This window comes from Carettochelys insculpta, chromosome 4 (genome assembly GCF_033958435.1).
Source record: "Carettochelys insculpta isolate YL-2023 chromosome 4, ASM3395843v1, whole genome shotgun sequence".
Classification (NCBI taxonomy): domain Eukaryota; kingdom Metazoa; phylum Chordata; order Testudines; family Carettochelyidae; genus Carettochelys; species Carettochelys insculpta.
In genome coordinates, this window is record NC_134140.1 from 67,982,982 (window position 1) to 67,998,824 (window position 15,843).

Below are 15,843 nucleotides of genomic sequence, written 5' to 3' on the forward strand. Positions count from 1 at the left end.
AGTAGTGTCTTTTCAGACAAGGCATGTCATCACAGCAAAACAGGTGCCTTTTTTATAGAGGTCATTAAATGACAATAATTTTTTTATGTTTTGAATTTATATATTGAATTTCTCTCCACTCACCTCTTTACCTATGTTCTTGTAAGTTACTCCTTTCTCTTTGACCTTGACAACACACCAGTATTCTGTGTTTTTGTCTATGATCTTATAAAAAAACTATGGCTCACTTAAAATTTCACATTTTTAACCTACTGCTATTAAGATAACCCCCAAAAAACCTATATCTACTAAACGCATCAATACATTTTACTTTTATTTCTTCATAAAAAGGCTTTTCATATATAAACTGTGACATATACCAAAATGTAATTTCTACCTCTAGATTGTAATTTCTACCTCCAGAGGGGTAGCGGTCTTAGTCTGAAGCATCACCAAAAACAAAAACAAAAACAAAACAAAACAAAAAAAAACCAGAAACCAAGTAGTCCTGTAGCAAGACTAACAATTTATTAGGTAACTAGTTTTTGCTGGTAAGACCCACTTTTGATTGTGAGAGCTTCTTTCATTGACAAACACTGAATTTACTCAGAAATATTGTACAGCCATATTTTAACATTTGTTTGGCATCATTTGTTTTATACCAGCTCTCTAATTTTGATTATATTAAGATTTAAATGAAAATGTAGTTGTCCTTCCAGTTTTATAATATCTAAATATTATAATTTACTGCTAATACTTTGCATGAACAATCCAAATGCTTTGGAATTGATCATTAAAGATGAAGGAATAAAGATGAACAAAAATCAAGTCACTCAAACCACTTTTCATAGACAGTGTAGAGAAATGTTCAACGGTATGCTGTGCACTAAAACATTTTTGTTCTTTGTCATCTAAGACTCTTTATATGCACTTCAGTGTTAGCATTAGGTAAGAATATAAAAAAGGAAAAGTAATGACATTTCATCTTCTATTTTTACTATCCTTTCAAATTAAATGTTCTCCATCTTTCTAAAGAATTGAACTTTCAACTACAGGTTCAACCTCTGTAAACCAGAGCTCTCTCATCTGGCATAATCCAGTGTGCTTTTAGTTTGTCTCTCAACAATATTTCCTTACTTTTCGGTTGAATACCATGAAACAAATGAGCATTATTTAAACAATGTGAACTAGAATATATCACTCACCCACATTACAGCACTTATTAGGAAAAAGTACAATGGCATGAACAGACACATATTAATCACTAGCACATATACACACATCCCCAGCACAGCAATCAGAGATTACAAGTTGGAGGTTCTACTGGAAGATTTTTTTTAATTATTATTTTGGTGTCAATCATCTTTGAGTTAGGAACAGTGGTCTTGAAAGTAACTTCTTTAAACTAGTATTCACTTTTCAGTGGGATAGAGTTTTGGGCTGTTTCTTTCTGAAGTCTTATTTTTATCTCTGTACTATTAACAAATGACCTGGTCTCAGAGGTTAAGACTTTATCAAAGCTGCATGCAATTTTGAACTATAGCACTCTCATAAAGATTGACTAAAATTAGGCTAATGTTTTGAAAATTTAAAAGGTTGAAATGTGGCATTATTTATTCTCATAAAAATATTTTCACCCCGCTAAAAAGAGATCTTTCTTAGATGGAAGAGTGTCTACACTAGGAACAAACCAATGCACCAAAAACTGCTGGAACAGAGACAAGATTTCTTGATTAATTTTAACTGACTCTCTCAAGTATCTGGCAAGTAGATTTAAACCTCCTAGAGGAATAGCATTGAATACTATAAATGCTACCTCAGTGATCATAGAAATCTTCATAAAACACCACTAATACACCATCATACTGTGAATTCACGTATGGTCATGAGTATTTATGAAGTAACAGTAACTCAAGTAACAGTGTTCTCTTGAAGTAAAAGTATTCTGTTTAATTTCTAGTATGTATTCAGACAACTAGTAAGACTCTTCCTTACAGATGTTTCTACAAAGAATTTACTTCTACAAAATCACTGGCCTGTTGAAAATTGTAATTGCAATTCTTGCCCCAGAAAACTCTGGTCATAGTACAGAATCTATCACGCAGGGAATAGCCAGTATTACTTACTTCATAATAGCAGTTAAACTATGTTATATGTAGAAGGACAGTTCATCAAAATCCACATGGCAATAGAGATGACAGTGATGTGAATACAAGATGGATGCAAGTGTCACAATTTCCCCCCTTAAATTAATATTTTCAAATAAAAATCTTAGTGAGAAAAGCGCTATCACAGCAATGTTCCACAAACATTTTTTCCCAGACACCTAAAGGCCTCCTGCTGTAATTCCTGTTGGTCAGGAATTTGCTCAGATAAATTCCATACTGAAACAAAACCTAAGAATGCAGTTTACATCACATATCAGTCCGTTTGGAGAGGAGCAATACCTTTGGTGGATTGCAAACCTGGTGGACTGCAGAGCAGAGAAAGTTTCAAACACACCAAGTGCATACAGATAGCTTTTAATAATCAAAACAAAATTCAAAATTGTTTAGAAGATTTAGAGCCAGAAAAATAATGTGTATTTGAAAAATAAATAATTATTTGATTTTTTTGTCAGCAGCCCAAATTGCCATTGTTGGCGGGTGGGGGTCTCAGGGAAGGGGCTTTATGACCATGAATTCAAGAACAAGTGATGGAGGACAACACCTGAAGCAGTTCAGAGCCTCGAGGCTTCAGAAGACAAACAAAGAAAGACATAGTTGCTTTTTTGGTTTTTTTTTTCAGTTTTACTGCATTCAGACTTCTAAAAATTTCAACTAACTCCCATGTTTTGAAGCAACTTTCCCTTTCCAGTCAAAAGATTGATTGATGAACAAATTATAATATTGTCATTCTTCGGTATGGCTATTTTGTACAGTTCAGAGGCGCTGCCTCATGTAATAAAACATAAGGTAAGAAATCTGTCAAGTCACATCCAAAAGGTGAAAGTTAATAGCTTTTTACGATGAAGAATAAAGCCTAGAACAAAAGATGTTTTCAACATTTGTAATTTGCAGCATTTCAGAAAGAAACTCCAATTCACACATTAATGAAAAGGCATGAGAAAGATTGTGTTTTTCTTCTCAATATAAAATGTACCTCATTCATAGTAACACAAAAGGTAACGATGAAAAACTGACTAGACAAGCAGTGCCCAATACAAGAGCAAACTAGAAAAATTAAACTGACGTTTTCTAGGTATGAGTTGTCAAACAGACTTTCTTTATTTTTCCTCTTCTTTAATACCTACATGGTCACCTGGAGTTCTAGGTTCCAAACCAAATTAAATCATTGTCTCCTACCTCTGTCGCTGAAGTCATCCACGAGAATGATTTCGGCTATAAGAATGTCTGGAGTCCGGTTGATAATACTGTGTATAGTTCGCAAAAGTGAAGTCCATCCTTCGTTATGAAATGGGATAATTATGCTAGTATTTGGCAGCTTTTCCAAGTATACCTTGTGCTTACAGCTGAGAAGTGAAATAAAAAAGAACATGTATAAGAACACAGAAGAGAAGAGTGGGATCAATATGTACAACTCAGCTGTTGGCTTGCTTCAGCTATCACATTTTATGGGGTGAAATGACTCAGTATATTGGAACAGTACCTTCAATTCTATAATCAATCACATCATTAATTAAATAATATCTTTAATTAAATAATATTAACTATGTACACTGCATCTGCCATGAGACTAATATTCAAAAATTAATTGGTCCTTTATTAAAACAAAACAGCAGAAATGTAGCCCTTTAAACACTGAGTTTCCCCTTTATACCTCTTTATTACCTCACACATTAGAAGGACTGCTTCCCTTTCTTTGAAGATCATAATTATCTCAGGCAAGGCACTTAACATTCCCCACCCTTCAGCCCCCTCCTTCAGTCCTATGTACTTGATTGTCAGTTTTTATTGAAAAATTTTTGGACCCTCTGTACTTAAAGAAGTCACTCTGTACTAGTAATGCTATTGGATCTGATGAAGAAGGTCTACTCCGCAAAAGCTCATCGCCGAATAAATTATTTTGTTAGTCTTTGAAGTGCTACATATCTGCTGTTTTGTTTTGACTGAATACAGACTAACACGGCTACCTCTGTAACTGTTCCTTTATTAATCAAGTACTCAATGGCACGAATTTTATAAACATAACACTGTAAATTAGGGAAAAAATGAAGGTACCATAGTATAATGCAGATGTAAACTCAGAACTAGGTTACCGGGCTTTTAGTGGGAGGATGTGCATTCTAAATATTATTTCTCTTTAAAAGACTATATTTACTCAAAGTATTTTGGAACATTATATAAAAAACAGTATTTGAATGATTTCTTTATCTGCCAAAGCAAAGAAGGATTGTAAAACTAGTTCTTTACTCAAATAGGCACAACTAGGAGACAACTAAAAATGTGCTTTTCTAGATATTTTTCGTATAAAGACTTAAACGAGTAAAACTTCAGCTCTTTGACTAAATATGGTAAACCCTCACTTTACATGCCTTCAGATTGCCCAAAATATGCTTTCACATGAGTTTCACACAACTTGAAGACATGTGGCTCTCAGCCTGCCTAGCTTCCCACACCTGCAGGCAGCTGGGCAGGCTAAGAGCCCCTTCCCCCTGCTTCCCAGAGTGGCGCTAGGCACTGCTCTGGCAAGGTAGGGGGCAAGACTTTTAGCTTGCCTAGTTGCCTGCCACTGTTGGCAGCCAGGCTAGCTAAAACCCCCTTCCCAGAGCAGCGCTACTGTCAACTTGACAGCAGCGCTGTTCTGGGAAGGTAGGGAGAAGGGTTTTAGCACCCCACCACCACCACCAACTGCCTGCTGCTGCAGGCAGTTGGGGGGGGCTAAAACCCCCTTACGCTCCCCAGGATCAGCCCCCCTCCCTGCAGCCCTAGCTCAGCCCCTGGCACACTACAGCCCTGCACAGGGCTTGGACTCCAGCCTCCAGCATAGCACACAGAGCTTGGGCTCCAGCCCCCCGCCTACCACCCCCACGGACCCTGCTCCAATCCCCGCATGCCCTGCCTCAACTCTATCCTCTGGCCCCCTCTGCAGCCCTAATCCACACCAGGCTTAACCCCTCAGCCCCAACCCAATGTCCAAGCCCCCTCTTCCCCAATTTACCCGAAATTCAGGACATGCAAGGGTTGCATGGAACTCAACCCTCGTGTATCCTGAGGGACTACTGTACTCAATAAAAAGAGTGCTGTTAAATGAAAAGTGTTACACCACTGCCTAGTGCAGGATGAAAACCCCAACTTGCTGATGCAGATTATGGTTTCTGTTCAGACCTCTCACTTTTATGCCCAAATTTCATAATCTGGCATAAGACCTAACTAACTCATAACATGTATCATGATTCACCGATACAGCTAGTGTGAGAAGGAACTTACAAGCAAGGCCATAGGTTTCTCATAAGCTGGAGAAAGAGATGATAACCACAGCACCTGTGCTCCAAGGCCACATCCAGAGGCTGAGAGACAAGCCTGAGCTGCCAGGGATGAGACACCCTCCACCCTTTCAGTATTGTCTACAAGACATTTCCCTAGTTCACTCACTGAGGGCCCTGGATACAAGAACAATGTGTTATAAATAAATGACGTTTGTTATGTATTCTCATTGTTTTAACTCCTTTAGATATGGACCTGGGGACCATACCCAATTGAACAAAGGCATCATTACTCCTAAGGATACATAAGCAAGACTAGAATCAATGTATATGTTGTTTAAAGAGATGACTAAAGAAAAAAAACACACCTGTATATTGTGTAAAATGTTGCATGTAAATTACTGGCCGAGTCATTGTGTAACCTTTTAGATTATTTGCTTATTGCGCACATCATGTCTTGCTGCCAGCACCTATCCAGAGGCTTGGGACCTCTCACCCCATTGTTCCTCGCCACCCATTGATGTCCTATATATATAATAATTTGTAACCTACTGCTTGACAGTGCTTCACTGAGCCTAACCTGACAGGGAAGGTGGCAACCCTCCAGCACTGTGCGTAATAAACCCTCCTGCTTAACTCTACACAGTGTTCAGACTTTGTTCCTACAGCTAGCTATATTTAAATTTAATGCAGATTTTTAAAAAAATCTCAGAATGCTTTGGTGTGAACTGCTAATTCCTCCATACTGCGGAGAAGGAACTTGAAATTTGTCAGAAGTGTCATCTTGCTTACCCGGGATGTGCTTTTTGTCATATCTGTGAGAATTCACTGAAATTTGGCCAAATTCATATATGTTCAACACAGACTTTTTAGAACTTGGCAGCTAGTTTTCCAGATCTTATCTGTCACCTTCAAACTTGCTCTTGCTTTAACTATTCTAGTCTCTATTTCCTTCTTACAGTCTAGATCCTATGTTATGTTGCTCCCCAGATATGTGAGCTTCTCTATGTTCTCTAGTTCGATACCATCTACACTGATCTTCCTTCCTGTTTTCTTATCTCCAAATACCATTATTTTTGATTTATCAATGTTCATAATCAGTCTGTACCGCTTCCCTTCCTCGTTTAGCTCTTGCACCGTTCTTGCTAGCTTCTCTTCATCTTCGGTAAGAACTATATCATCTGTGAACCTCAACTTGTCGATTCTCATCCTGTGCACAGATCTCTCTTCTACCTTTCCTTGATCTTGTCCATTGCTCTCTCTAGATGCATGATGAAAATATTCAGTGACATCGGATCTCCTTTTCTCGTACCTCTACTCGTCCTAAACCAACTTCCCAGCTCTTTGCACATTCTCATCACTGCCTCCTCATTGTCACTGATGTCCTTAAACAACCATATCAGTCTGCTATCCACTCTATATGACCCCAACACTACCCAAGTCACTATCAATACTGCCAAATGCCTTCTGAAAATCAACAAAGCAAGTGTAGATGCTCTTGTTCTTTCATCGACCTTTCACCACTATCAATCTTAGTGCCAATAGCTGGTGTATGGTATTTCTGTCTTTCCAGAACTCTGCTTGCTTGTCTACTAGATGTTGTTCTACCTGCAATCTTAGTCTCTCAGTCACTATCATCATCAGCACATTGCCTAGATGACTCATTAGGGCAATTGTTCTGTAGTTCTTGCACTCCAATGCACTTCCTTTTTTATGCATCGTCACTAGCCTGTATCTTGTCTATCCCTGAGGTGTCTTCCCTTCTTTCCATGCTATATTACACAGTTGGTGCATTTCTGAATTATACTTTCTCCACCATATTTAATCATCTCTCCCATGACCTTATCACTTTTGGGCACTTCCAGGGTTCTTGTTGTTATTTAGTCATTTCACTGACCTTTATACTTCCTCCTTCGAAATATTGGTCTCTCTCTTTATGCTCAGAGAAGCACTCTCTTTCATTCTTTGAAGTTTTTACTAATGATTGTTTAATATTATTTTTGTCCTCCAACAGAAAACTTTTAACTTAGATACAAACCTCTTAATAAACACATCTTTTAAAAAAGGGAATGGTTATTTAGGAATCCACAAGGCATGAAGAAAATATTTATCCTATTCTGTAAAAAGCAAACAAAACAAACAGAAAAATATAGTACAGATTTTTAAGATGAAAGGGACCATTTTCCAGAATGTAAGCATCAAATATTGCCTTTTTAGAAACAATGCATCAATATTTTTGTAACACAGCAAAGAGGACTAAATGGATGTGAATTTTCATTTGTACCGATCTACAAAAGCATTTTATAAATTGATTTTCTGTAGCAAAAGTCATTTCAATTTGCAAAAAAGGAAAATGAACATGGAAGCACTTACTGGCTCCAAGTTCCACTGAGTGGGTGGCATACAGTTCTATTTCCTGGATAAACATAATTGCATCACTCTCCTTGCATTTTTAAAAGCAAGCTTTTAGTTCAGAACTTATCTAAGAGTCAGTAAAAATTGTGCTCTTCTTTACAGCCAGTCATTTTAAGAAGGAAATGAGCACACTCATCAACACAAGGTAGCTTCCAATGGGAAGAAAAATAATATCGAATAAAGAATAATAAGGAGAAGAATAAGAGTAATGAATGCAATCATCAGGTGGACTGTCTGCCAGAACAGGACTTAATCCAATACCTACTAAAATCAATGAAAATTGTCCTATTGACTTTAAAGGGACCAGGATCAGGGCTACATAAGAATGGGTTGAGTTCAGTTTAGGCACTAGAATACACAGAATCTAAGGCTGACATTGTGACTGTGTCTAGACTAGCCCCCAGCTTCAAAGGGGGATGTTAAGTAGGGTGTTACAATATGAACTATGGGGGGGTGAAATTACAATCTCTAATAAATTCTCTTAGGGCTTGTCTACACTTGCCCCCAACTTCGAAGGGGGCATGGTAATCAGGGTGATGGGAGATTACTAATGAAGTGCTGTGGTGAATACGAAGCACTTCATTAGGCTAATTCTCCCCCACGACAACTTTGAAGGGTCATACTTTGAAAAGCCGGCATGTGTGTAACTGTGGGCACTTCAAACTGCCTGCGCTACTTCGAAGTGCTTTTACTTCCAAAAATTTTGAGGAGTAAAGGCACTTTGAAATGCCTCCAGCTACACATATGCTGGCATTTTGAACTTTGACACTTCAAAGTTGTTGCGAGGGAGAATTAGCCTAATGAAATGCTGCATATTCACCGCAGCACTTCATTACTACTCTCTCACCACCCTGATTCACATGCCCCCTTTGAAGCTGGGGGTAAGTGGAGACAAGCCCTTAGTGTTCTAGGTTCAGTTGGCATGTTTCATTCTATTTTGCTTAGTAATTTATGTTGATCTGTCTGATATCACTTGCAGCCACTGAAATCCTACTTTTTATATTTAGTAAAGATAATTTTTTGTTCGTTAATAAACCCACTGTGTTACCATGGGGTGGGTAAAAGTGCTGTGATCTCTCTTTTTCACTGATAAAGAAGGCAAACAAACAATTAGCTTGCTCTGTATAGATATACCTGTGGTTCTCCTCCCATTAGGACTGTGCACCTTGGTTCTGTGTCAAGTCCTTTTGACAGAGCCTTCCCAGAGCTGAGCTGATCTCAGTGTGCGTGTTGCTCCACTGTGTGCTGTGATTCCAACTGTGTGCCATTATACTGGGGAGACCAGAGGGCCTGGCTCAACTAGAAAGGGTGGTGGGTCACCCCAAAGGGCAGGTAGGTGGGTTCAGTGGTATTTTCAGAAATCAAGTCACTGTCACAAGGGGTGCTAGCTACTCAACCCATTGTGCTCTGTCTGGGCTTGTCTACACTACTACCCTCCTCCAAAGGAAGGATGGTAATTAGGGTGTTGGGAGTTTACTAATGAAGTGCTGCACCGCATATGCAGCACTTCATTAAGCAAATTCCCCCCCGCGGCAACTTCGAAGTACCGGCTTGCATCTAGCCACAGCGCACCCACCAATACTTCGAAGTGCTGAGGCAACTTCGAACTCCCTTTACTCCTCAAACAAACAAACAAACAAACAAACAAACAAAAACAAACAGCAACATAAACAGCAAAAACAAAATGAAGTAATTTAACCAGGTATCATAGCAATCAAAGAAGTAACATTGAATGTGGTTTTAATAACAGAAAATAGATATCATCAGTGTTTGATATCAGAAAAAGCATCAGAGGCTAGTGGCACACCTGCGAGTTGTTCATGGAACACCAGTGTTCTGAAGAACAAGATTGAAGAAATACCACTCTAGATTATTTGATATTTATTACAATGTACTCAGGAATTGCTCATCACTATCAACCAGAAACTAATGAAATTAAATAATCAAGGTCATTTTATGGTAGGATGGTAGAAGAAGAGAATGTTTTAAATAAAATTCCATGTAGTGTGAGATCACCTTTCTTGACCTTTCAAAACATATCTTGTGCCTCACAGAGCACTACATAATTCCAAAATAGGTGACATCTCTTGTGCTCTATGAACATTTCTTGACTATAATTACAACTACATTCCAATACTATTCTATGATGCACAATGCAGTCTTTTAAAACCATCTACCATTCAGCAGTGGCAACCCTGCCAGACTTCCATTTTTATCTGTTTATGTACGCAGGCCCCCTCAAAACGTAAGAATAGTCATACTGGGTCATACCAAAGGTTCATCTAGCCCAGTATTCTGTCTTCTGGCAGCAGCCAATGGCAGAAGTCCCAGAGGAATGTTCAAAACAGGTCAAATGATCCCTCCCCTGCCACCTATTTCCAGCTTCTGACAGAGATTAGGGACACCATTGCTACCCCTCCTGGCTAATAGTCATTTATGGACCCATTCTCCATGAAGTTATCTCACTTTTTTTTATCTAGCCTCTGTGTAAAGTGCATAGTAACTCTTCCTGCTTGTCGCAAAACGACTGCAGTGCTTTGTAAATCCAAACTGTAAGTGACTATGGGCACGCAGGAAATTGAATTCAGAGACAGAGTGTACATGGTAACAAGGTTATTTCAGTACACAGAGGCTAATAGTCGCCAGCGTATGAGAGCAATCAACCATGTTACAAGTTTCTATAAGTACTCTTTGTGAATACAGAGAAGATTGCAACAAGAGGCTGTTCTAAATTTTCTGCACATAGACCTGAATGTGAGTATTAATCTTTTAAAAAAATAGTACAGAATGAGGAACTGGACTCTGGAGCTATCAAAATGTGTACCTCACACCTCACTAATTTTTTATAAAGCCAAATAGTATGATATTTTATCATTCATTAACTCATTCACAATACTAGTAAAATAGAAATATAGTAAGCTGTACAGTTGTTACACGTGAAAGTTTTATTTTAAATATATTTTACATTTGTTTAATGTAACAAGACACCCAGTTGAAACTAAGCTGAAATAAACTGTTAAAGCCTGGTAAAGGGTTCTAAGCCGAACAACTCAAACTGACTATAGACAGACTCCAAATTTACCCAAATTCATACAGGTTATATGTGTTGCAAATCCCAGAAATACAGTGTCGATTAGTGCTCCTTAATTCTTCCGTCTTAGTCTGAAAATTTAAATAAAGGTACTTTCCAATATTAATACTGCTTCTTAAATGTTGTGCAAGCAATAGAGAGTATCCAATGATTACTATAAATATAAGCACAAAAATTCAATGAGAGCTATATCTAAAATATGTTTCAGCCTATGTGATCATCATGAATTATATAAAAACATTCTTTAAAGCCAGTCTTATTTAAAGTCACTATATAATCTTATTAGAATCAGGAAATACACGTTGTTAATATGATACAGAATGGCTGTTTCTATACTAGCGCCCACCCCTTTGAATCATCCTGATTGGAGAATATTAATGAAGCACTGTGATGATTATGCAGCACCTCATTAGGCTAATTCTACCTGTGGTAACATCAAAGTTGCAGACTTCGAAGAGCAGGCATGCCATGTAGCCACAGGCACTTCGAAGTACCCACACAACTTTGAATTTTCCCCCAAATTCTGGGGACTAAGGACACTTGAAAGTTGTGCAGGTATACTTCAAAGTGCCCACAGCGACACAGCATGCCAGCGCTTCGAAGTTTGCAACTTCGAAATTGCCATGGGGAGAATTACCTTAATGAGGTGCTGCATATTCATTGAAGCACTTCATTAGTATTATTCCATCATTCTGATTACCACGCCTCCTTTGAAGAAGGGGGTGGTGTAGACACAGCCAATATGCTATTCTTGTGTAAATTTGACTGAGCTGTCTACATGTTTGAAGTCCTGGGAATATTTCCATCCCCAGGCACGGCAGTCACAAATAACAAGCAGCCCTGTAGCACCTTAAAGACTAACACGCTTATTAGGTCATGAGCTTTCATGGGCAAAACCCACTTCTTCAATGGATCAGAGTAGATTAGAGTGGGTAATTTGTGGGTTATTTGTGAAGCTACAGACTAACATGGCTATCCCTGAGACCAGGCACATCAATGAAAATCTGAAAAAAATAGATTAGAAATAAATACAAAACAGAGTAGCTTCACTGATGATGTTGGTGTTTCTCTGTGTTTTATACCATTATAATCAGTCCTACTGCATGAAATCATTTAAGCATGTACTTAGGTCCATCCCTAGAGGATGCTTAAGCATATTAGCTTTACACATGCATTTTAATCTCATTAAAAGCAAGCATGTGCTTTCCCGAACTAGAGTCACCGAGTAGGATATGCTTTTTCAAGTCCCCTCCATTTATACTTTTACAGCAGTAGCATGGAGAGAGTTGCATAATCCTAAATCAAAGCCACATGAGCTAAAACAATACCAGATTTTAATCGGTGTTATAAAATGAGTATTTCTGTAGGGATAAGGAAATTTACAATTGGGATTTGCAGATGTATAATTTTGTTTATGAAGTACAATACAGATACAAAATGTAGAGGGGAGTGATTTAAAACAAAGCACTAAATTTATGTAATGTATTTTTAAAAAGCATCAACATTAAATTGTAATCTAAACTTGCAACAGAACAAATTTCAATAAAACTCAAATGTTATTTTCTAAAATATTTAATTAAAATGGCGTTGCCCATACTGTATTTTATTTGAATTTTACTGACTGGCAGTAGACAAAAATGTATAAAATACATTTACTAACAAGAGTAATCTCATTAATGGCAGTAAAACACATTTGTTCTTAAAGATACAAACATATATAAGCATTTGTAGGATTAGGTAACAGAAAAACATTTTTAATACAAATACAGCTTACAACTGAAACAGTTTCCTATCTTTCTCACTACAAAACAAAAATCACCTCATATTCATGCTAAAATATTATCCAGTTTTTCAATAAATTAGCACACTTCTTAAATATAAAAACTTCTCAACTGCTCTAATCACAGGTGGTGTGTTAACACACCAATATTAATTTCATTATGCAATACAGTAGTACCTCAATTTACACGAGGGCTGTGTTTGCGCACACTCTTGCATAACTCAAATTATGCAAAAGTCGGGGTGTGGGGGCTTTTTTCCTCAACAGAACACACATTCTGCAGCTGGGGAAGCAGCAGGAGCCCCTGGAGCTCCTTTTGGAAAGTAAGTCCTGGGGTTGGGGGGTGGGCAGTTCGGGAGGGTTAAGACTGACAGCAGGTCGGGGCTGTGGGAGCAGGTCAGGGGGCTAAGTGTGGGATAGGTTAGGGTTTCAAGGGGGCAGAGGAGGGACTGAGCCGGAGCTGCGTGTGGTTATGTGTGTGTTGAATTGGGGCGGAGGGGGTTGAGCCAGAGTCATGCTTGGGGGGTTAGAGCCAGGGTGGGGTGGTGGTTGAGCTGGAGCTGCATGTGGAAGGGATTGAGCCAGAGCCAGGGTGGGGAGGGGTGAGCCGGAGCCGTACGTGGGTGGTGAGCGGAGTTTGGGGATTGAACCAGGGCTGGGCGGGGCTGGGGGGGAGTGGGATTTTGACTTGTGCTTAATGTGCATTAATGTGAGTGAAGCGTAACTTGGAATCACACATTTTGAGGGTTTACTGGATTGTTAACATAATTATGACCCATCAGCAAAACTCGAGTTAGTTACCATTGAGTGCACTTGCAAAACTTTCAACATTTAAATACCTGTGAAATAAAACAAATCTTGAAGTTCTAGATCATGGGTGTCCAACCTTTTGGCTTGCCTGGGTGGCATTGAGTGAAGATAGTCTTGGGCCGCGTACAAAATATATAATATAGTTAATGTATATGAAAAACATAATAATGTTAAAAGTTTACAATCTTGTGGGGCCACATTACTAGCTGTCCAGGGCCACAGGTTGGACACACCTGTTCTAGATCTTTCTATGTGATTTCTAATTTTTGGCTATCGTTACACTAGAGATTTTTGTTGACAAAACAGGGGTTTTATCGACAAAACCCGCGGAGCATTCAGACACAAAATTGGTTTTGTCGACAGTGTGTCAACGAAGCCCAGCACTTTTGCTGGCAGTGTTCTGCCTCAAAATTCCGAAGCATAACACAGCTGTTGACAGATTCCTGTTGACAAAACAACTGTATACACGTCCCCAGGGGGCCTCTCTCAACAGACAGGGCATCCGCAACAATGGGCAGTCCTGTCTGCTATGCTTCTGAGTGCCTGTTTTGTTGAGAGAGCAGCTAGGCAGTCCAGCTACTCTGTCAATAGAGTGGAGTGCTCTCCCCATTTGCTTTTGTGCATGGCCGCACTCTGTCAACAAAAGTTTTGTCGGGAAATCTCTTCCAACCATAACTTCTGTTGACAGAGTGCTGTAGAGTAAACGTAGCTTTTGAGTCCACTAGGTCAAATGTAGAATGAGAATTTTCATCATGACCAGAAGTAGCTGTGGCACTTAACATCTGAAGCAGAACTTTCAGAATCACCTGGTTGTGTCCCTGAGTATTTACTCACTTGTTACATCACTCAATATTTTGGTCATGAGGGAAACTCACAACCAAACCAGAGGTACTCACTTAGCGCTGACTCATGGCATCAGCTCAGCTGTGCAGCAGCTACCTATCACTGAGTACAGCCTGTGTTGAACGACGGAGCTGTCAATCAATCAGAGGAATTGTGCTACACAGCCACGAACCATCCTGGTGCCTCACAGAACATCTTTCATAAATGAATGCCTATAAAGGGTTAAACCCAAAGAGACAGAGACGGAGAGTTCTCTGTGCGGGGCAGCCGGATGAGCCAATGGGAAAAGAGGAATTTTTTAAGTTGGAACAATTGCAGGCTGCTGGGCTTTTGTCTTTGTGAGGCTGATGCAGAGGTGATTGATCTTAAACATGCTTATTCCAGCCACCGTTCTGGCCACATCATAATCAGAGCACAGATATGCAAACAGAAAGGAAATGTTTAGTTAGATTTAATCAGGTTATTTTTATTTTGGGTTTGGTGTGGGACCTTCTAGGCTGGTTGATGTATCTTTCCCCTGTACTCTAACTTCCAAACTGAAACTCCAGGGAAGTAATTCTGTGTGTTTAACGATTTCTAGTTGCTTTTAAATACACCCAGCAGCCAGGTATGCTTTCTTGCTTTGCTGGCATTTTTCATCTTTTGTTTTTGTAAATCACCTTTTTTAAGGTAAGGATTTAATTCCTGTGTGCCAAAGGAGTGCCTGTGTGAATGCCTGTCTAAACCAAAGGGTCAGCTATCAGATTACATCTTAATTTTTTATCTTAGTTTCCATGTCTCTCTTAAGGGGCAGAAGCTTGGGGTCACCACACACGGAGATATCCAATCTTTCTTCCTGAGTTTTAAGGAGAGCTTTTTCACTTGGTAGGGGCAGAGATTACCCCCAGGGTCAGGGACTCTGTAAACTTGGGGAGTTTTTTGAAGCAGGGCCTATAAAGACAAGGTATTTTTTAGGTTTTTGTGGGCCCCTACTTTGTGCACTCAGAGTGTCTGAGTGGGGATCAGCCTTGACAACAAGAGACTCCAGACTCCTGCACTTGTCTTTCCTGAGCCTTATCCTTGCTCAGCATGAGCTTAACTCCAGACTTCTCATTTAGCCACTCCAGTCCTGCCTTGGCTGCCTGATACGCCACTCCCCTAAACTTTCAGACAATGGCAATCTGTTTTTTTATCATTGGTAAATATCTAGACACCAGGCTCAGTACTGACTTGGCTTATTGCTCAACTGTTATCACCCTCCTTCAAGCTGTGCCCCATACCTGGTCTCTGACAATGCCTCTTCTATAGTCTCTGATCTCAGTTTCAACCATGACCTGTCCCTAGATCTCAGTTCCAGGCTCATCCTTGGCTCAGGCCCACCCCTATATCAAGCTACAACCCATAGTCCAGTCACAGTCAGTGCCCAATAGTTTGCTCAGGTTCCTTCAAAACTGGTCCCCAGGGAGAACCTGCAGGGTGCAGCCTGGAGGGAAAGACCACCCTCCAGAGGCTTTCTAGAAC

At 39.4% G+C, this 15,843-nt stretch overlaps 1 protein-coding gene across 1 annotated transcript in view; it reads right to left on the reverse strand.

The window, feature by feature from the left end:
- Positions 1–15,843, reverse strand: part of GALNTL6 (polypeptide N-acetylgalactosaminyltransferase like 6) — a 910,287-nt gene that overhangs the window by 459,503 nt on the left and 434,941 nt on the right. The window contains exon 4 of the mRNA XM_074991866.1: positions 3,324–3,490. Within this exon, the coding sequence (XP_074847967.1) occupies positions 3,324–3,490 (167 nt within the window). The remainder of the gene's footprint in view (positions 1–3,323; positions 3,491–15,843) is intronic.